The sequence below is a fragment of the Pongo abelii genome, chromosome 20 (assembly GCF_028885655.2).
Source record: "Pongo abelii isolate AG06213 chromosome 20, NHGRI_mPonAbe1-v2.0_pri, whole genome shotgun sequence".
NCBI lineage: Eukaryota > Metazoa > Chordata > Mammalia > Primates > Hominidae > Pongo > Pongo abelii.
This window is the reverse complement of record NC_072005.2, coordinates 41,505,700-41,528,517: the sequence shown is the minus strand read 5'-3', so window position 1 is coordinate 41,528,517 and position 22,818 is coordinate 41,505,700. Positions and strand designations below refer to the sequence as shown.

The 22,818-nt window shown below is 49.0% G+C and overlaps 1 protein-coding gene across 9 annotated transcripts in view; it reads right to left on the bottom strand.

Annotated features, from left to right (window-relative positions):
- WDR62 (WD repeat domain 62) overlaps positions 1–22,818 on the bottom strand; it is a 49,249-nt gene that overhangs the window by 12,919 nt on the left and 13,512 nt on the right. For 4 of the 9 annotated variants that reach the window (XM_024236512.3, XM_024236513.3, XM_024236514.3 and 1 more), the window contains exons 8-18: positions 20,873–21,033; positions 19,057–19,246; positions 10,725–10,862; positions 9,052–9,230; positions 7,549–7,640; positions 5,440–5,565; positions 3,135–3,202; positions 2,934–3,055; positions 1,701–1,776; positions 910–1,021; positions 756–819 (exon numbers count right to left, since the gene is read on the bottom strand). In XM_024236512.3, coding sequence (XP_024092280.3) covers positions 756–819; positions 910–1,021; positions 1,701–1,776; positions 2,934–3,055; positions 3,135–3,202; positions 5,440–5,565; positions 7,549–7,640; positions 9,052–9,230; positions 10,725–10,862; positions 19,057–19,246; positions 20,873–21,033 — 1,328 coding nt within the window. The remainder of the gene's footprint in view (positions 1–755; positions 820–909; positions 1,022–1,700; positions 1,777–2,933; positions 3,056–3,134; positions 3,203–5,439; positions 5,566–7,548; positions 7,641–9,051; positions 9,231–10,724; positions 10,863–19,056; positions 19,247–20,872; positions 21,034–22,818) is intronic. The other 5 variants (XM_054540218.2, XM_054540219.2, XM_054540220.2 and 2 more) reach the window with 2 other exon arrangements.

Genomic DNA, 22,818 nt, shown 5'->3' with positions numbered 1-22,818 from the left:
GCCTCCCAAGCAGCTAGGACTACAGGCGCCTGCCACCACACACAGCTAATTTTTGTATTTTTAGTAGAGACGCAGTTTCTCCATGTTGACCAGGCTGGTCTTGAACTCCGAACTCAGATGATCCACCCACCTAGGCCTCCCAAAGTGCTGGGATTACAGGCGTGAGCCACTGCGCCCGGCCTCATCACACCATTTTTAAGGCAAACGTAAACGGTGTTGTCTTTTACAGGGGAGCAAACTGAGGCTCGGGAAATAACCTGCTCAAGGTGACAAAGAAAATAAATGGCAGAGCTGGGATGTTTTGTTTTTTTAGTGTTTTTTTTTTGTTTTTTTTTTTTTGAGACGGGGTCTCGCTCTGTCACCAAGGCTGGAGAGCACAAGCGTGATCTATGCTCCCTGCAACCTCTACCTACCAGGTTCAAGCCATCTTCCCCCTCCTGAGTAGCTGGGACTACAGGTGTACATGACCACACCTGGCTAATTTTTTGTAGAGATGGGGTTTTGCTACGTTGCCCAGGCTGGTCTCCAACTCCTGAGCTCAAGTGATCCACCCGCCTCAGCCTCCCAAAGTGCTGGGGTTACAGGCGTGAGCCATCATGCCCAGCTTAGAGCTGGGATTTGAACTCAGGGCTGGGTGTGACACCAAGACTCCCCCAATCCAAACTGGGCAGCTTAGAAATGCTCTCTACACAGGCAGGCTGAGTGCAGTGCTCATGGTATCTGAGCCACAACTCTCCCAAAGGTCCATGTCCCACCTGTCTCCGGATACTGTGATCAAGTGATGACAGTCATAGGTGAACTTCATGCTGGTAACAATTTCTGCAAACAAAGCAGAGAGGCTGCACTTGCCTTCGAAGTCAGAGGCTGTGGGCGGGTGGGGAGGTGTCCCAAGCAGAGAGGCACACCCACCTGAATGGCCAAACATCTTGGCAATGCACTCGCCCGAGTAAAAGTCAATCACTGAGATGCTTTTGTCAGAGCAGCTGGTGGCCAGGAAGGTGCCTGAGGGGTCCACATGGACCTGCCAGGAAAGGGACCCACATGTCACTCCAGCTGCCTGCTTCTTCCTTATGATGAGGCCTGGGCCCCTCCCTCCCCCGTGCTGCATGCACAGCACATGGGACTCTGGCAGGGCAGGAGCTCCTGCTCCCATTCGACAGGTGAAGAAATTAACAACCACCGCAGCAGTAACAACAGTAGCCAGGCCCTGTGCTAAGCACTGAACATGTGCAAACTGAACTCCTCCAGAGAACAAGTCTATGAGACAAGCTGTCTATGTGCATTTCAAGAGATGATGCTTGCCCAAGGTCACACAGTCAGCCTGAGGCAGAGCCTGAACCCATAACTGTCCTAGACCAGAGGCTCTGAGAAGGTCCCCCCTTGTCCTGAGTAACCCATGGCTGGTGTGGGCAAACCAGGAGGGGAGTCCATGCCTCTGATTCTTCCCACCATACCCTGCTGCCACTCAAAATGGAACCCACTTAGATGCCCCACTTGGGGAAGAGCTCTGTAAATAAAGGAAACACAGCTGGGGTCACCCTCCCCACCCTCTCGCAAGCATCCTTGTTTAACCATGCCTGAGAAGGTGCTGGGCAGCGTGGTGCACTGAGGAAGGACCAAGGGCACAGGTCTCAGGTGTGGGCCGTCACAATAGGTGGCCCATCAGGGCAGCAGACAGACAGGGGTCTCCAACTCCTCACCTTCAGCAAGGACCCTTCGTCACCCTGGGAGCCCTTGTAGCACTTCTTCTGCTTCCCGTTCACAGTGTTGTAGACTCTGGGGAAGTAGGGGCATGTTGTGGCCAACAGGGCCCCGCCTACCCCACCACCTCATTCTCTGGCTCTTGCTGTCCTCCCCTCCCCTGGAAGCCCCCTGCTACCTCTTGTCCCCATCTGATGCCTAGACTGAAACTGAAACCCCATCTCAAGCTGAGGTTGTGTCCTGGGGTATCCACTGAGTTAATGTTCATCTCCCGCACACACTGCAAGCTCAGTGCTTGGCACCGCATGAGAAAGAACCGGGAAGGGGTGCAGAGCCTCTTTGCACTGCTTTGCCCTCTGCACACTCACTCTCTGCCTCTCCCTGGCTCGCTCCTCCACATCCTCCCCAGGCTAAGGTGTCTCTTCCTCCAGGAAGTCCTGCTTGATCCCCAGGTGGGGTCAGGTGTCTCTGCAGGGCCCCTGGGCTCCCCCATCTCTGACCACTCTGTCACTATCTGTGGCTGTGAGGTGGCTGTGTCCGTTCTACTGGACTGTGAGCTCCATGAAGGAGGGCCTGGGGCTATCCTGGCCACTGCCATGATCCCAGCACCATCCAGCCCAGTTAGGTGCTCAGGGAATAGGGGTGAATGAGGGAGTTTATGTGCCACATCAGCACCTTAGTCATCCCACACCGGCTCTAGGGAGAGCCAGAAGAAAGCCCTCTGCTGACCTGGAGGCCAGGCTTGGGAGAGCCCAGCTTCTAAGAAATACCTGCTGGTGGCCGGGCACGGTGGCTCACGCCTGTAATCCCAGCACTTTGGGAGGCTGAGGTGGGCGAATCACCTGAGGTCAGGAGTTCGAGACCAGCCTGACCAACATGGCGAAACCTCATCTCCACTAAAAATACAAAAAATTAGCTAGGCGTGGTGGCAGACGCCTATAATTCCAGCTACTTGGGAGGCTGAGGCAGGAGAATCACTTGAACCCAGGAGGTGGAGGTTGCAGTGAGCTAAAATGGTGCCACTGCACTCTAGCATGGGCGACAGAGCGAGACTCTGCCTCAAAAACAAAAACAAACAAAAACAAAAAAAACAAAAAAAACCAAGAAGGAACACCTGCTGGGTCCCTCAATTCCTTCCCAGCTTCTTGGGGACCAGAGGAACAGAGGGAGGAAAGCAGACAGCCTAGGACAAGGCAGACCAGGCCAGCTAAGGGTCCAGGGCCACCCCTTACCTCACATTGCGGTCCTGGCAGGCCACGGCCACGTACTTCTGAGTGATGTCAATGTCCATGTCATACAAGGTGGTTTTCTCTGCTACGTGGTGGGTACGGACAAAGTGTAGTCCATCCGAACCCTGGCAGGGTCAGCAGGACCTTCAGAGAATGCCCCGACAACCCCCCACCCCAGCCCCCAAGGAGGCCATGCCACCCTACCTGCTGGGCACTGCGAAAGTAGATGCTCTTGTCAGCCCCACAGCTGATCATCTGGATGTCTCTGTTGCCTGGGGGAGGACGCTGTGTGTTAGGCAGGGCTGGGCCACATGGGCAGGGGACCCTAGCTAGGGAACTCCACTGCAAGAGTCATCAATCAACTGTGCTGGGATCAAGGAAGGCTTCTTAAAGGTGGTGAAGCGGGTGCTGGGTCTGGGTGGGACTCTGTAAGATATGAGCTGTGTGTGTGAGGGGGCACAGGTGGAGCTGTGGGCAAGGCAGGCTCTGCAGAGCAAGGGCATATAGAGAAACAAAGGCTGGGGACAAAGAAAGGACACCCTCTCCAGTCTGGGATTGAGATAGGTGACTTGAGTAGCAGAGTAGAGGCAGGACTGTAGCAGGGACCAGTGGAGACAGGCTAGGAGGCTCGTGCCATCAAGATCAATTGCAAGATCCACACGAGCCTTGGGCCAGGCCCCATGCATGTAGCGGGTCTTCCTGAATGCTCACCACCCATCCCACTGGACAAGCGTGAACACAGAGGTTCACAGAGTCCTTGTCCCAAGGCACACAGAGAGAACAGGGGCAGGACTGAACCCAGGCATTCTCTGGTGCCAAGGTCAAAGCTGTTAAACACCACTCTGAACCTGGGCCTCCCCTTTGAGCCTCAGCTTCCGGTCCGTACAATGGGCATGGTGACAGTCCCTTCCCTGGAGAGTGGTGTGAAGCCCTTGGAACAGGGACTGCCACATGGTAAGCACTAGAAACATTCTTGCTTTTATTATTCTCATTTCTTATTTTTGAGACAGAGTTTCGCTCTTGTTGCCCAGGCTGGAGTGCAATGGCGTGAGATGCCCCCGGCCGTCTCATTTCTTTACAGAATAACAGTTTGGTGAGGATGAAACGACAGAACAAATATAAAACTCTCAGAGTCTGGGCACATCACACATGCTCCTTCATGACAGGACATTTGAAAGGGTCCAGGCCTGACATACAAGTATTAGATGTTGCTCAAGGAGGAGTCATTGGCTCACAGAAGGGAGTGAGCCCCATATAAGCGAGGAAGCCTAACCCGGGAGGGACCCAGAGAAGGCCTGCAAGCCTCTGGTAATGTTCTGCTTCTTAACCTGCACGTGGTGAATCCAAGTACCGTATTTAACAATATTACGACCATGAGCAATTAGAACAGTCTCTGCTATCAACAATGTCCTAGTTCAAACCTCACTCTTAAGAACTGTGAAGTGGATACTCACTTTGGCCACCACGCACGGCCTATTTTTTATTTTTTTATTTTTATTTTTTTAAGATGGAGTTTTGCTCGTTACCCAGACTGGAGTGCAGTGGCACAATTTTGGCTCACTGCAACCTCGGCCTCCCGGATTCAAGCTATTCTCCTGCCTCAGCCTCCCAAGTAGCTGGGATTACAGGTGTGTACCACCACGCCCGGTTACTTTTTTTGAATTTTTAGTAGAGACGGGGTTTCACTATGTTGGCCAGGCTGGTCTCAAACTCCTGGCCTCAGGTGATCTGCCTGCCTCAGCCTCCCAAAGTGCTGGGATGACAAGCGTGAGCCACCACGCCCAGCCTATATTCTTCTTTTTTTTTTTTTTTGAGACAAAGTCTCGCATTGTCACAAAAGCTGGAGTGCAGTCACTGGCGCAATCTTGGCTCGCTGCAATCTCTGCCTCCCGGGTTCACACAATTCTCCTGCCTCAGCCTCCCGAGTAGCTGGGATTATAGGCGCACACCACCATGCCTGGCTAATTTTTTTGTATTTTTAGTAGAGATGGGGTTTCACTATGTTGGCTAGACTGGTCTCGAACTCCTGACCTCATGATCTACCTGCCTTGACCTCCCAAAGTGCTGAGATTACAGGTGTGAGCTATGGCACCTGGCCATTATTCTTTTTTTTTTGAGACGGGGTCTCACTCTGTTGCCTAGGCTGGAGTGCAGCCTCCACCTCCCAGGTTCAAACAATTCTCCCACCTCAGCCTCCTGAGTAGCTGGGATTACAGAAACAACACCACGCCCAGCAAATTTTTGTATTTTTAGTAGAGATGGGGTTTCACCATGTTGTCTAGGAAGGTCCCGAACTCCTGACCTCAGATGATCCACCCTCCTCGGCCTCCCAAAGTGTTGGGATTACAGGTGTGAGCCATTACACCCGGCCCCAGTCATTATTCTTTATACTGTACACAGATACTGTATTCACTTGTTTGGATATATATTTTACAGGAGAGTTGAAAGAATGAATCCTTTTTAGCAGGGTAGCTAGCAAGGCGCAGGGAGCGGGAAGAAAGGGGCTCACCAGCGAACTTGATGGCAGTGATGGAGGAGGAGTGGTCATCCAGCGTCTGCTCCAGGTTGTAGTTCTTCTCCACGTTCAGCACATGGATCAGCCGGTCCCGACTGGCTGAGGCCAGCAAGGTCAGCCCTGTGAGAGGAGAGAATGAGACTGGTTCCTGAAGGCTGCGTGGGTGCCCTGGCCTCCCAGAAGGGCAGTGTGACCAAGCTGCCCAGTCCTCGGAGAAGGGGTCTTTGGTTCTTCAACTGTAGCCAACTTGGCCCAAGCCTGGCAAGGGCCACTCCCTCAGCTCTGTGTGGTCTTTCCCAGAGCCCCCACACCCTGGCATTTCACCTCCTCACCACCAGCTCAGGGAGGATGAGTCTCGATGGGCACATGGACGCTCCTCCAGGGACATCCACAGCAGACGCCCCAGCAGAGCCCAGCGCTCTTGCCTGCTGGTTTCCGACTTCTTGGCGTGCTGGGTAAAGCCCTGGCAACCTCTCAGCCTCTTCCAAAACCAGTGTCCTCTCACCCTCTGTGGTCTGGCTACCTGGGCCTTGTTCAGGTCCTATTGACTGCCTGTGGCCAGACTCCCATCTGCCACCAGCCTTCCCTACTCTAGTCACTTGCTATGTCTGAGGCCTAATAACATGACCTGAGGCAGACGGGAGATCAGGAGAGGCGAACCGAGTGAAAAGATGTTTAAAGACAAGTTGGTGGGGCACACAGCATGGGGGATGGGAGAATGAAAGAGCATGGGGAAAATCACATCAGGATATAACTCCACCAACTCCGTAACTCCCAAAGTGCTGGGATTACAGGCATGAGCCACCGTGCCCAGCCTAGAAAAAATCTTGAGGAGCCGGACACGTTGGTTCACGCTTGTAATCCCAGCATTTTGGGAGGCCAAGGCGGGTGGATCACCTGAGGTCAGGAGTTTGAGACCAGCATCGTGCAATACCTTCTATGCTAAAAATAAACAAGAAAACGGACACAAAATGCTACCATATATCATCCATATATCATCTGGGTGACAGAGCAAGACTCTGTCTTGAAACAAACGAAATCTTCACTTGGAAATCTTCTCCTATCTCATGATCTCATCTGATGGCCCAGAAGGAATTTTCTGTTGTTTTAATGAAGAGGACCATGAGGTCTGGAGACCCTACTATGGTCCTAGCCTTCAGCCTAGGCTAACATGGTGAAACCCCGTCTCTACTAAAAATACAAAAATTAGCCGGGTGTGGTGGGGGCATGCCTGTAATCCCAGCTACTCTCAAGAGGCTGAGGCAGGAGAATCACTTGAATGCAGGAGAATCGCTTGAACCCGGGAGGCAGAAGTTGCAGTGAGCTGAGATCGCGTCATTGCCCTCCAGTCTGGGTGACAAAGTGAGACTCTTGTCTCAAAAAAGAAAAATGACCAGGTGTGGTGGCTCATGCCCTAATCCCAGCACTTTGGGAGGCCAAGGCGGGCAGATCACCTGAGGTCAGGAGTTTGAGACCAACCTGGCCAACATGGTGAAACCCCATCTCTACTAAAAATACAAAAATTGGCCAGGCGTGGCAGCAGGCACCTGTAATCCCAGCTACGTGGGAGACTGAGGCACGAGAATCACTTTGAGGCACGAGAATCACTTGAACCGGGGAGGTGGAGGTTGCAGTTAGCGGAGATGGCGCTACTCCCCTCTAGCCTGGGTGACAGCGAGACTCCATCTCAAAAAAAAAAAAAATCATGAGGAATTTGGGTGAAACCTATGGGGTGTTCATTATAATATTCTCCCAATATTTCTATAGGCTTCAAACTTTTTGAAAATAATGCCTAACAATCAATCTATCTTCTCCAGTAGAAGAGGAGCTCATTCACAATTCACTCATTCATACATCCACCACTTTGGCTTGGGTGCTGGCACCAGCAGCGGGCAAGTCAAGCTGAGTCCTGCCTGCAGGTGTCTTGCTTTCTGGAGTCCCAGCCGCTCTGGTCTCAGGGTCCAGCTACAGGGGCCCTTACCGAACACAAAACTCCCAGCTGTCATCCACAATCCCACCAGACACCAACTACCCCTTTCTGTGGCCCTGCCAGGGGGGCTGCCTCCCTGCCTGACCCCCATTCCACCCCTGCTGCGGGCTCACCCGTCTCTGGCTTGGAGTACTCCAGGCACAGCACCTCAGCATCATGGGCCTCCACCTTGACCAGCTCGTCCATGAAGTGCAGCTCGTGGATCCTGGGAGACACACACCGCCCGCTAAAGCCCCACACCCCAGCCCCATGTGCTCTACCACTTCTAGAACAGGTCAGAATGGCCAGGCTGGCAACAATGAGAACCCCTTATCATGGCCAAATACTCTAGAGATGCACAACCACTTTTCTCATTTAGAAACCTGCCATCGTAAAGGGAGCCGTGTTGAGCCAGGGAGCAACCTCAGCAGGCAGCAGCCCCTTGTGGTGCATGGGCCAGAATATAGCCCCAGGGATCCAGGACAGTCTTCTAGAGGGGCAGGTGTTTACGCAGGGCTGCATCAGAGGTGGTCCCTGGGGTAGGACAGGGGCCAGGGGTTAGGGGCCAGAGGTCATAGTCCAGGACAGGAGCTATGGATGACAACATTTGATTCCAGTCTCTCATTGTTAAGAGTCTCAAATCTAGACCTTCCTCATTCTCCCCAAATGAAATCAGTCATCAAGTCACCCCAGCTTCTTCATTCTACCTGTGTGATCTTACTCCAGACACCTTGTGCCAATAACATCACTTACATCAGAGGGTCAGTGAGAGGATTAAATCAGTCAACACAGTGCTCAGGCCAGCGCCCAGCAAGGGAGAAGAGCACTATCCCCATGTTAGCTCTTGGTACCGTTTTGCCACTCCAGACAGTGCCATGTCAATGTGAGCGGCTCACTGACACACTGAGCTGGCCTCATACAGTGACTGATATCGAAACAGGTGCCAATATTTAAAAATTATAGAATTTCACAGAAAAAAAATCAGCATTTTCTGCTCTTCTTGACAACAAGAAGGTGTGAAAACTTGTTGCCTACTCTCCTGGGGCTGCCTGGTGGCTGCTGCCCCTTTATGTCCCTCTAGTTTCCCCCAACTCTCCTCCATTCCCCAGTGGCTCCAATACCCAGGTGGTCACAGCTGTCATTTGTCATCTTAAACCTGGTCCCAGCAACAATGCCTATGTCCCACTAGCACCTACTGGGTTGGTAACATCTTGCCAGACCTCAACAGGGCACAGAAGCAGCCTGAACTCTCAGCTATCCCACCCTCATAGCCCCTCTCCCAGAGCCACCAGGACCCTCTTCCAGCTGGCATCTTTGGTGACAGTTCAACACTGGTACCATGTGGCTGGTGAAAGTGTCACTCTGCCCTAGAGTCATGTGAGCTTGCCTGTACACTCTATAGGAAAAATCTGCACACCCCAGCTGCTGAGGTCCTGGTAGTTATCCTGCTCTCAGCCCTTCTGGAAGCCTCTTACGAGCTTAAGTTTCCAATGGGAGATGTTTTTGGGATTACTGTTCACAGCCCCACATTCCCAATGGGCAGCAGGAGGTGCCAAGGCCAGGGCTCCCACCCACTGCCCTGAGAACCTGAGCTGGAGCTGGGAGGTGTACACTGGACACTGCCAGGGCCCACTTGCCTCAGATTTCCACTTCGGTCGCCTGAAGCCAAATGCTGGCCGTCAGGACTGACCTGCATGACCCGCACCCCGGCTTTCACGTCCATGGGCGTCCCATTCTCGCTCCCCCGGTCTGGGAAGTGTGACATGTCCTGCAGGTGCTGGATGTCATTCTCCACATACACGACCTTCAGCAGGGTCTATAGGAAGGACAGGGCTGAGGTCAGCATGAGCAGCTCAGAAGCACCTCTGAAATCGTGTCCCTCCATAGCCAGTCTCTTCTTCGTTAGTAATACAACTCTAATTTTGAGCTGGGAGTTTCACCAATCAGAATAATTATTTCCTTGCCTCCCCTGCAGCTAGATAAGAACATGTGAATAAATTCCGAACTATTAAATATAAAGCAAGCACGTATTCTTCTGCTGTCTTTTCTCCATCCTGCAGCCTGGAACTCAGATATGACAGCAGGAGCCCCCATAGCCACATTGGGTCATGAGGACATAGCTTACTCCCTCAAATGACAGAGTGGAGAGCTGGAAGGCCCCTGGATCCCTAAGGGCTTCCTGCAGAACGGTCTAAACTGGTTACCTCCAGATTACTTTTATGAATCAGAAGCCTAACTTTTACCTCTTGTTTTGAGTTTTTCTATTGCGTGCAGCCAAAAACAGCATGTATGTCATAGGTACAGAGGAGACGATGGTAGCACTGGGTGGGGAATGAGGGGAGTAATAAAGATGCACCTGCGGGGGGCACCTGCTACAGCTTCCTGCATGGAGGGTCTTTTTAGTTCCAATCACACTGGCCTCTTTCAGGTTTTCCAATTCACCCAGCTGTTTCCCACCCCAGGGCCTTCATACAGGCTATTCCCTAAGTATAGACCCTCTCCCCTTCCCCCTTTACTCTTTCCAGTCTCAACTTAGCTGTCCCTTTTGCGGGAAGCTGCTCCGGATGTCCCAGATAAGTTCACATGCTGCTGCTCTATGTCCTACTAGCACCCTGCACATTTTCCTTCACGGTGCTTGTCGCACTTGTGATTGTGCATTAACATGGACGGTTGTCAGTTCACTGTCTGCCTTCACTAGATTGTGTGTGCCACAGGACAGAAGAGTCTTAGTCACTGTTGTGTCCCTAGCATGTAGCAAAGCACCTGGCATGGACCTTAATAAGTGTCTGCAGAATAAATGAATGCATGACTCAGGTCTCAGCTCCCCAGAGACGCCCTCTCGCTGGGCTCGCAATACTAACCAAAATTTCTTCAGCAAACTTTTCTTCCCAGCCTCCCATCATGGCTCTCGCCAGCATTCTGCCCACACCCCCCTGAGGCCTCACTGTGTGGCAGCTGAATGGACTGGCTCATCAGGTGCTCTCCCAGGGAATTCCATCTCAAGACTTAGGAAGCAATTTCACCTCTGCTGGGTGTATTGGGCTGCTGGGAGTGGCCATGTCCACACATCTGCAGAGCAGGAGCCAACTGGCAAAGAATCAGAGAGGATAGACTGTGCCACCTCAGAGAGGGAGCAGGAGAAAGAGAAACAAGAGGCAGCGACGCAGAGAGGGACCTGCCTTGGTTGCCGGCTCTTGCCCTCATGGAACCTAACATCTAGGGCCCATCAGACTCCCTCCTGCCCCTGCATTCAAGCTTACAGTAGGTCTTTGTTCCTCCCGAAAGATGGTTCACAAAGGAAGCCACTCACATTGCTGAAGATGTTTTTCTGCCAGTGAGAATCAGGGCTGCTTTCCAAGTTCCAGAAGCGAATGGTGTTGTCTGAAGAACAAGTCAGAAAGGATCCTGATGGCAAACAAGCTCTCTGGTCTTCAAACTCAGGATACACCTACAGTTCCCAGAGGACAAGGCAAAGGATGACTCAATGACAGCACTATGACTTACTGTTCCATTTTCATGGAAAAAAAAAAGTAAGTTAAAGAAAAACAGGTATCGTGCAATACCTTCTATGCTAAAAATAAACAAGAAAAAAAAAGGACACAAAATGCTACCATATATCGTCCATGTCCCACCTTCAGCCTAGGCCTTAACACATACCCTCAAATAAACTTCCAAGGGAAATGTGGAACTCAGTCAAACATCACTAAGCACAAAAGAAAACAATGTACCATCAGCAAGAAGCAGCAGAAGCAACAGAGTCTAGCAAGACTTTAAATACTGGAATTATTAAATCAGGGGAGGTGGTGCATGCCTGTAGTCCCAGCTACCTGGGAAGCTGAGGCAGGAGGACTGCCTGAGACCAGCAGTTCAAGTCCAGTCTGGCCAACATATGAGACTGTGTCTCAAAACAAACAGACAGACAAACCAAAAACAAAATAAAAACACCCAAATTGGAATTATCAGACAGAATATAAAATAACTATGTTCAATATGTTTGAAGAACTAAAAGATAATTTTGACAAGATTAAAAGTGTGCAGCCAACCAGAAATTATAAAGATTAACCAAGCACAGCTGAAAAAGAGCAAAAGAGAACAGCTTCTAGAAATGAATAATAAAAACATATTGGCCAGGCGCAGTGGCTCACGCTTGTAATCCCAGCACTTTGGGAGGCTGAGGTGGGCGGATCACCTTAGGTCAGGAGTTTGAGACCAGCCTCAACATGGAGAAACCCCGTCTCTACTAAAAATACACAATTAGTTGGGCGTGGTGTTGCACACCTGTAATCCCAGCTACCTGGGAGGCTGAGGCAGCAGAATTGCTTGAACCTGGGAGGCGGAGGTTGCGGTGAGCCAAGATCGCGCCATTGCACTCCAGTCTGGGTAACAAGAGCGAAACTCAATCTCAAAAAAATAAAAATAAAAACATAAAAAATAGGCCGGGCATGGTGGCTCACGCCTGTAATCCCAGCACTTTGGGAGGCTGAGGCGGGAAGATCACGAGGTCAGGAGATCGAGACCATCTTGACTAATACAGTGAAACCCCATCTCTACTAAAAAAACAAAAAACAAAAAACAAAAAATTAGCCGGGCGTGGTGGCGGGCACCTATAGTCCCAGCTACTCAGGAGGCTGAGGCAGGAGAATGGCGTGAACCTGGGAGGCGGAGCTTGCAGTGAGCTGAGATTGCGCCACTGCACTCCAGCCTGGGCGGCAGAGTGAGACTCCGTCTCAAAAAATAATAATAATAAAATAAAAACATATTAAAAACCAAAGATTAGATATAATTGAGGAGAAAATTAAGTGAACTGAAAGACAGAACTAAAGATATTTTGAATGAAGCTGAGAAGGACAAGGAGCCACCATATAAAGAGATTTCAAAATATGGAAGACTGAGAACTGGGAAGATGATACTAGCAGCATTAATTTTTTTAATCTCCCAAAATCTCGACATAAGAAAAACATCAACCAGATAGCAAAACCCAAACCTACAGACAACATTTATAGCAAAACTCAGTGACAAAATACTCCCATAACTCCCAAAATACAAGTGAGTGGGACAAACCACCACCAGTCACAATACCTACATATCATCAGCATGCATGTGGGAGACAGAGAAGTAATGAGGCATCTGACAGACCCAGCAACAGGATAATTCCAAAGTAGCCAACAGGTGTTCATTGGAAAGCACACTGGGCCAAACTGAACAGCAGCTGAAACTGGGAGGGTTTCATCCACCCCAGCAGCAGTTGAGTGCAAGGGGTAAGGCCTAAAGGGACTGGAGAAGATACTGTGAACTCTCAAAACTGAGCTGCCAGGGCTCCCTTCCAGGACAAAGCTCCACACTGAAGAGAAACTGCTGAGAGTAGAAACAAAATTGATCAATCACAACAGGGACAGAAGGCCGGGCACAGTGGCTCAAGCCTGTAATCCCAGCACTTTGGGAGGCCGAGGCGGGTGGATCACGAGGTCAGGAGATCGAGACCATCCTGGCTAACACGGTGAAATCTCGTCTCTACTAAAAATACAAAAATTTAGCCAGGCATAGAGGCGGGCGCCTGTAGTCCCAGCTACTCGGGAGGCTGAGGCAGGAGAATGGCGTGAACCCGGGAGGTAGAGCTTGCAGTGAGCCAAGATTGCGCCACTGCACTCCAGCCTGGGTGACAGAGCCAGACTCCATCTCAAAAAAAAAAAAAAACAACAACAGGGACAGAAGAAATAAAGTAAAGAGGAGATTGAGATGAAAGAAGAGACATAACAGATAAAGAGGATTACAAAAAGGAAGTATCAGAAAGCGGGCTGCCATATTTTAACACAGTATAAAAATAACAGAAGCCTGTAATCCCAGCACTTTGGGAGGCTGAGGCAGGAGGATTGCTTGAGCCCAAGTTTGAAACAAGTCTGGGCAACATAGTGAGACCCCATCTCTACCAAAAATAAAAAATTAGCCGGGCATGGTAGTGCATGCCTGTGGTCCCAGCTACTCGGGAGGCTGAAGCAGGAGGACTGCTTGTGCCTACGAGGTTGAGGTTCCGTGAGCTGTGATTGTGCCACTGCACTCCAGCCTAGGCAACAGAGTGAGACTCCTTCTCGAAAACAAACAAAACAAAACAAAACATGCCACTCCACCCCCACAAAAAAAAGAGAAGACAGAGTTCTTCTTGTGAAGTTGGAAAATCTGTCCTGAAGCACACCAACTTCTAAAATTTCAGAAAAACCGGTATCACATAAAAATGAACAACAGGAAAGGACCAAGGCCAAATCCAATAGTTACTCTTAAAAAAGAAAAAAAAAAAGCACACCAGAACATATTTTCACAAAAAAAGATAAAAACCATAACTTACTTTCTTTTTTTTTTGGCAGAGTCTCGCCCTGTCGCCCAGGCTGGAGTGCAATGGCGCGATCTTGGCCCACTGCAACCTCTGCCTCCCAGGTTCAAGCAATTCTCCTGCCTCAGCCCCCCAAGTAGCTGGGATTACAGGCGCCCGCCACCACGCCCAGCTAATTTTTTGTATTTTTAGCAGAGACGGGGTTTTGCCATGTTGGCCAGGCTGGTCTCAAACTCCTGACCTCAGGTGATCCACCTGCCTCGGCCTCCCAAAGTGTTGGGATTACCGGCGTGAGCCACCACGCCAGGCCTACTGTTTCAAAAGAAGGTAAAAGATATTTAAAAAATGATCCAAGATATGAAAAACACCCTAGAAAAACTCAGAAACAAAGTGATGTAACTGAAAGAAAGAACTAGGTCAGGAGCAGTGGCTCACACCTGTAATCCCTGCACTTTGGGGGGCCGAGGTGGGCAAATCACTTGAGGTGAGGAGTTCGAGACCAACCCGGCCAACATGGCGAAACCTTGTCTCCACTAAAAAACCAAAAATTAGCCAGGCATGGTTGTGTGCGCCTGTAATCCCAGCTACTCAGGAGTCTGAGGCAGGAGAATCGCTTGAACCTGGGAGCCTGAGGTTGCAGTGAGCGGAGATCATGCCACTGCACCCCAGTCTGGGCGACAGAGTGAGACTCTGTTTCAAAAAAAAAAAACAAAAAAACTTGTACTTACATGTTCATAGCAGTGGTATTCGCAATAGCCATAAGGTAGAAACAACCCAAGTGGCCATCAACTGATAACAGAGAATAAAATGTGTTCTATCCATACAATGAAATATTATTCCACCATAAAAAGGAATGAAGTACTGACACATGCTACAACATGGATAAATCTTGAAAACATTATGCTAAGTGAAAGCCAGGCACAAAAGCCCACATATTCTATGATTTCACTTATAAGAAATATTCAGGTCAGGCATGGTGGCTCACGTCTGTAATCCTAGCACTTTGGGAGGCCGAGGTGGGCAGATCACCTGAGCTCAGGAGTTTGAAACCAGCCTGGGCAACATGGTGAAACCCTGTCTCTACTAAAATTCAAAAAATTCATCAGGCATGGTGGCATGTGCCTGTAATCCCAGCTGCTCTAGAGACTGAAGCATGGGAATAGCTTCACTCGGGAGGTGGAGGTTGCAGTGAGCCGAGATTTTGCCTCTGCATTCCAGTCTGGGTGACAGAGCGAGACTCCATCTAAAAAAAAAAAGAAAGAAAGAGGAAAAGAAAGGAAACAGCCAGGCGCGGTGGCTCACGCCTGTAATCCCACCACTTTGGGAGGCTGAGGTGGGCGGATCATGAGGTCAGGAGATCGAGACCATCCTGGCTAACACGGTGAAACCTCGTCTCTACTAAAAATACAAACAATTAGCTGAGTGTGGTGGCGGGTGCCTGTAGTCTCAGCTGCTCGGGAGGCTGAGGCAGAAGAATGGCGTGAACCCGGGAGGTGGAGCTTGCAGTGAGCCGAGATCGTGCCACTGCACCACTCCAGCCTGGGCAACAGAGCAAGACTCAGTCTCAAAAAAAAAAAAAAAAAGGAAGGAAAGAAGGAGAGAAAAGAAAAGATTCAGAACAGGCAAATCCATAAAGACAGAAGCAGATTAGTCATTTCCATGGATGGGGGGAGTGGGGAATGGGGAGGACTGCTTAACAGATAACAGGATTTTTTGGGGTGGATGGGTGATGAAAATGTTCTGAAACTAGAGAGTAATGATGGCTGCATGACACTGTAAGTGTACTAAATGCCACCAAATGGTACAATTTAAAATAGTTGAAATGGTAAACTTCATGTCATGTATATTTTATCATTATATATATATACACACACACATACATATATACACACATATATAATTCCCCATTCCAAAATAAACAGGGGTCAAAAGGGAGACACTGTAGTATATAATGGCTACATATTCAGATCCTGTAAATATAGTATAACTATTTTAAAAATTGGAGAGAATAGAGAGAACATATGCATTACAATTGTTTTAACTATCTTCAGAATTGAAGAGCTGTCCATTCTCAGACTGTTGCATGTATAATGTGGGAAAAAGCAAATGAGTTACTGGGGATATTCTAATTCCACCATTCCCTGTGTCCTTAAGAACTAGGCTTCTGGAAGCATCAACCCAATAGCTATGAGCATCCCTAACACCCAACCTGTGATTCTGAAGTCCCAATTTATACTAAAAAAAAAAACCCTGGCCTTTTCTTTCTCTTTTTTCTTTTTTCTTTTTTTGAGATAGGCTCTCACTCTGTCACCCAGATTGGAGTGCAGTGGCTTGATCTCGGCTTACTGCAACCTCTGCCTCCTGGGTTCAAGCAATTCTCATGCCTCAGCCTCCCAAGTAGCTGGGACTACAGGCACCCACCACCATGCGTGACTAATTTTTTGTATTTTAGTGGAGACAAGGTTTCACCATGTTGGCCAGGTTGGTCTCAAACTCCTGGGCTCGGGTAATTCTCCTGCCCCAGTCTTCCAAAGTGCAGGGATTACAGGCATGAGCCACTGCACCCAGCCCAAAAAAATAAACATGGTCTTTTCAAGAAATGGTTGATTCCTGATGTGGGACAGGAAATGTACAAGATGAGACTGGAACATATTGGCATTCCAGGCAGCAAGGTGGCTATCAAGAAATACTAGGGTCATGTCCAAAGGACTCAGGAGCCAATGTTAAGAGGCTCTCACTGGCCAAAGATGGGATGATATGAGCTCCAATAAAGTTAATAATTACAATAGATTAAAACATATCTGATATATTTAAATATATATGAGTTTATAATGATATTAAATAAAACTAGTTACCTTTAGAGGATAGGGAACCAATTCATTACCTTGAAAACTGGTAAATAAAGGGAAAGAATCAAGTATTTCTCCTGCCTTTCCTATATGAAGTATAGCACTGGGTGACCAAATGGCAGATGAGAGCAAATATCTCTTCATGTAAGTAGTTCAACTGATAAAAATAAATTATAGAATTAGAATATCACCATATTACAACCCTCAATAAATAAATGGGTCCAGGCATTGAGCATCAATAGCTGCTAACAGGCCAGGCACAGTGGCTCACGCCTGTAATCCCAGCACTTTGGGAGGCCGAGGCGGGCAGGTCACTTGAGGTCAGGAGTTTGAAACCAGCCTGGCCAACATGGTTAAACCCCATCTCTACTAAAAACACAAAAATTAGCCAGGCATGGTGACGGCTGCCTGTAATCCCAGCTACTCGGGAGGCTGAGGTAGGAGAATTGTTTGAACCCAGGAGGTGGAGGTTGCAGTGAGCTTAGATTGTGCCACTGCACTCTAGACTGGGCAACAGAGCAAGATTCCGTCTTGCGGGGGATAAAGAGCTGCTAACAATAATTGATAAACTCTACATATCTTTTGTGTGATTTTTATGTTTATTTTCAGAAACATGAAGAATACAGATAGAACCTTAGAGTTATAGAAGAGAGAGAATAGGCTGGGCATGGTGGCTCATGCCTGTAATCCCAGCACTTTGGTAGGCCGAGGCGGGTGGATCACCTGAAGTCGGGAGTTCAAGACCAGCCTGACCAACATGGAGAAACCCTGTCTCTACTAAAAATACAAAATTAGCCAGGCGTGGTGGCACACGCCTGTAATCCCAGCTACTCGGGAGGCCGAGGCAGGAGAATCTCTTGAACCCGGGAGGCAGAGGATGCGGTGAACCGAGATCACACCATTGCACTCCAGCCTGGGCAACAAGAGCGAAACTCCGTCTCAAAAAAAAAAAAAGAAAAGAGAGAGAAAAGGGTAGAAGCAGTATTGGCTGAGAATTTTCTAGAACTGATGAAAAGATCTATCCACAGATACTGTTGTTGAACAACTATACACATAAACAATAAGGAGATGCAAAGAAAATCAACTGAAGACACCCATAATAAAATTGATAATGGTGAGGGCAAGAGAGAGCAGAACTGGGGGCAGGGAAGTCATCAATGTAGACTGTAGCCTTATCTGTAATATTTCACCTATTATCCCAAATTTTTAAAAATTTCATATATAAATTTTAAAAGTTATTAAAAAACATTCTTTGAGTGGAAAAAAAGTGCTGTCAACAAAAAACGTCAGCTCCATGAAGGCAGACAGATTCAACCAGAGTCATAAGGCTGAATGCTGCCTATTCAAAAGGACAAAGTTCTTTCTCACCATCCTGAATCTGGCCACTGAAAACACAATTTCTCTAGGACAAACATTCCCAGTAAGAAATTTTCAGCCCCTCTGCCGCAGCTCCTGCCGAGTAGCTGCAACTATAGGCGCGCCTGGCTAATTTTTATGTATTTTTTGTAAAGCCGGGGTTTCCTCATGTTGCCCAGGCTGATCTCGAACCACTGGACTCAAGCAATCTGCCCACTTTGATTTCCCAAAGTGCTGGGACTACAGGCATGAGCCACCGTGCCTGGCTAACTTTAGAGAATTTTTAAAAACCCACAAACTCATTCTCAGAAAATAAAAACTTCCAACCTTTTTTTTTTCTAGACAGGGTCTCACTCTGTTACCCAGGCTGGAGTGTGGGAGTGTGGTGGCACAATCACAGCTCACTGCAGCCTTGACATCCTAGGTTCAAGTGATCTTCCTGCCTCCACCTCTCGAGTAGCTGGGACCACACGTGTGTGCCACCATGCCTAGCTAATTTTTAAAAATTATTTGTAGAGACAGGATCTTGTGTTGCCCAGGCTGGTCTCAAACTCCTGGGCTCAAGTGATCCTCCCGCCTCAGACTCCCAAAGTGTTGGAATTACAGGCGTGAGCCACCATGCTCCGTCTTCAACTACTTTTTAAAAAAAGCAGTGAAATACATAAACGACCTCCACAGCAAAGCTCTCTGCGGAGTGCATGTTCCTGCTGCAGGGCCTCTGTGCTTGTGGTTCTCCCCAGCAGTTGCAGGTCTCACTCCCCGATTTCCTGCAGGTCTCTGCTCATATGTCCTCAGGGAGGCCTTCCCTGACCCCTCTCCTCTCTAGAATACCACCTGGATTCCCCTTCCCCTTCCCCGCCTCGTTTTTCTTCAGAGGGTTACTGCTGCTTGGCGTGTTATTCGCTGATGATGTTTCCAGGTTTCCTTTCCCATCCAAATGTGAGCTCGTTAAGGGCAGGGTTTTTGTGTCTGTGTCCTCAGCACCTAGGACAGGGCCTGATGCATAGGAGGCAGTCAATGAGTATCTTCTGAAGGAATTACTGAATGGGTTCCCAAACTGTGGGGAACTGTGCAGAGGCTGAGCAGCGGCAAGGGGTAGGGCGGGGGCTCACCTCCACGTTCCAAACGTAGGAGCTGTGGAAGAGCTCTGACCACACCTTGCCCACTCTGTTGATGTCCTTGACATCCCAGATGTAGATGCTGTGGTCCTTATACACGCAGGACAGCCACTGGTGGATGGGGTCGAAGGTCAGTGCCACTGTATCTGGGTAGACTGCTTCCGCCTTCCTGTGGAAGAGGAAGCTAACAAGGCCACATGGGTAATCAATCACCATCAATGTCACTGAGTAGTGACAGCCACCTCTAGTGACAGTGGAGATGCCTCCCCGGCAATGCCATCCTTCATGGTATTTGTGGCCATCCATCTCTCCTGCTCCAATTCTACTTCTCCCTCTTCCCTCTTCCTCTGCTTTGCTTCTCATATAGAGGATACAAACTGGAAATTTTTGCCTGGCCTTGAGAGCAATTGAGTTTTTGATTCCTATGAACATTTATCGCCCATCATTTCACCCAACCCAAGCTCCTGCTCTCTCTCTGAGCATAGAAAGATAATAGGCATGTATCTCAGGTCCCACCTCTTCTTGGCCTCACCAACGCATGATCAAAAAGCCTCTGTGTCCTAAGGAGGCTGGGGAGCTGTCTCTTGGCCTGGGGTCTCCCTATGAAGGCTACAGTTTACTGAGCATTTACACTGTGCCAGGCCGAGAGTTTTACCTGCAATAAATTCTCACAATCACGGTAAGAGCTAGGTACTGTATTTTACACATGAGAAAACAGAAGCACAGGGAGGTATAGTCACCTTCCCAAGGTCACACAGCACAACAGAAGACAGCAGAGCTGTGAGCCCGGCTACTACAACACAACACTGCCTGTGGGTTGCTCACCCCCTCCTTTTCTTCATGACACCCAGTTCCCCTGTTCAGGCCCTGTCGTGGAAAAGGCACCCAGGAGCTAATATCCAGAAATCCACAGAGGCAGCCCTAGACACCCGGCACCCCCTGGTTAGGTAGCCCCCGATTCCATAAAACAGACTTGCAACAAAGGAGAAGAAAGCCACAGCCTAGCGCTTCTATCCACTCTCAACACAGCAGCAGAGGGACCTAACATGTAAGACCTGGTCATTTACCCCAACGCCCGAAACCCCCAGCAACTGCCCACTGACCTGAGGATAGACTACAGGCGCCCCACACTGGCCTCATCTCCCACCATCCTCCCCAGGCACACTGGGCTCTGGCCACACAGTCCCTTACTATTCCTGCAACATGACAAGCCCAGTGTGCTGTCCCCTCAACTGCTGGGACCCAGCTCTCCACACAGCGGCTCCTTCTCACCAGACATCCAATCAGCACAGCCCACCCTGGGCACTCTCCTTCCCGAGTCCCTGCTGTGTTCCCCAAAGCACTGATGCCGATCTGAAATTATCTTTTTTGTGTACTTGCTTATCATCGAGCCCCCTTGCTATACTGCACAGAGGCAGAGATTTTGCTGCTTCATTATAGGTGTGTCCTACTTCCAGCCCAGGGCTGGCACTTAGCAGCCGCTTAGTAGGGGTCAGCCATGTGGATGGAAACACCCCACCACATTCACACCTGCTAAGCACTGTTCTTCACCATGCTGACCGCTATCTGAAATGATATTGTTTATTCCTTTGTTTTCTTGCTGTTTCTTCCCCCTACCCAGCCTCACTTCTCACTGTGAGGCTTGCCTCAGAAGGCAAGGACTTTTCTGCTTTGTAATGCCCAGGGCTGAGAGTCATGATGGGTATTTGTGGAATGGACAGACAGATAGATGGATCTGGAAGCATGGATGAATGCCAGTGGACAGACTCTGGGTGGGCCCCTCCCATTCCCTCTCCCCACAAGGCAGTACCTGGGCTCCAGGCCCTGTGCCACGTCTACCCCAAGGTAGTGTGGCTTGGGCAGGTTGGCGAGGTAGTGCAGGCTGTGGGCCTGGAAGATGCGGACTATCCCATCTGTGCAGCCACAGAAGATGAGCTCCTGGCTGACACAGAGGCAGGAAGACAGGGAGACCTGTAGGGGCAAAAGGGACCCCAGTGGATTTGGTGCTTCACGTGGCCTGGCCCAGGGATATGGGGACTGACAGAGCAGCTTTAGGCCTCCAGAGAAGACTTACAGTTCCTTGGGTCTAAGACACCCATTTTAGCATATTTTAAGATTTGTGAAATCAGGATATAGTATACTGCTGCTGTTGAAAGACATGTGCCAGCAGGTAGGCAGAGGCATGAACGGAAACAGAATTGTCACTGCTGTCTACAGACAAACGTAGCTGTGTATGGAAAATACCTGTTCAACAGACTGCAACTTCAGGTAAGTCACTTGTAGTAACAGGGTTGAATTTTAGGCTTAAATTTTTTTTTTTTGAGATGGAGTTTGTTTTTTTTTTTTTTTTTTTTTTTTTGTCATCGCCCAGGCTGGAGTACAATGGCACAATCTTGGCTCACTGCAACTTCCACCTCCTGGGTTCAAGCGATTCTCCTGCCTCAGACTCTAGAGTAGCTGGGATTACAGGCGCCTGCCAACACACCCAGCTAATTTTTTGTATTTTGAGATGGGGTTTCACCATGTTGGTCAGGCTGGTCTTGAACTCCTGACCTTAGGTGATCCACCTGCCTCGGCCTCCCAAAGCGTTGGGATTACAGATGTGAGCCACCGCGCCCAGCCTTTAGGTTTAAATTTTATTCTCTTTTGCTTACAAACAACTTCATAAAGACTGTACTCCAAAGCGGTACAGAAAAAAGTTACAGTATCTAGAAAAGACTGTCTATCCTACTAGGAAGTGCTAGACCTCTAGACACAGTTTAAGGAGTTTTTCCAAATCTACAGAGACTTAATTTATGAGTCATTTAGTGCTTAGGAAATAAACATCTATCTATTGAAAGCTTTTCACTTGCTTGAAAAAGAGAAAATGATGTTTAACCAACTAGGACAGAGATAAAACTTGGAACTCTTCCACATGCCATTAACCTCGAAGGTGAACTCCGGAGTGAGTCACAAAGGCAGGCCAGGAACAGGAGAGAAAACCACAACGCTCAGGCGGATAGCCAAATGGGCAACTGATTCCAGATGGGAAAACAGCCTGGACTCAAACCTTCAGATACTAAAGGAAAGAAGCTCTGCAATGTATCGATAGATCATGTTTTAGTTTAAAAGTTTACGGCCGGGCGCAGTGGGAGGCCAAGACGGGTGGATCACTAAAGGTCAGGAGTTCGAGACCAGCCAGGCCAACATGGTAAAACCCTGTCTCTACTAAAAATACCAAAATTAGCTGTGCGTGGTGGCAGGCGCCTGTAATCCCAGCTACTTGGGAGGCTGAGGCAGGAGAATCGCTTGAACTTGGGAGGCGGAACTTGTAGTGAGCCGAGATTGCGCCACTGCACTCCAGCCCGGGCAACAGAGACTCCATCTCCAAAAAAAAAAAAAAAAAGTAAAAATAAATAAAAATTAATAAAAGTTTATGTATTTTGTGTAGTCTTTTTTGACTGAAAAGTTATTAAATCAATGGTACCTCTGATTTTTAAAAAATGCAATCCTCTACCAGCCAGAGTACTCAAAGGAGAAAAGAAATGTGAAGTAGATCAAATAGTCATGGGAAAACAACTGTCACCTTGAGCCCATTTCAGGGTACCAAGCACCGTGCTCACTGCCTTGCCTATATTATCTCACGTGACTTCCTTATCAACTCTGCGGGGAGGGCAGCAGTAGTCCCATCTTACGGATGGGGAACCTTAAGCTCAGAGAGGGGGAGTCATTCACCACTAGTCACATAAGCAGAACCTGTGTAGTCCATGTTGATGA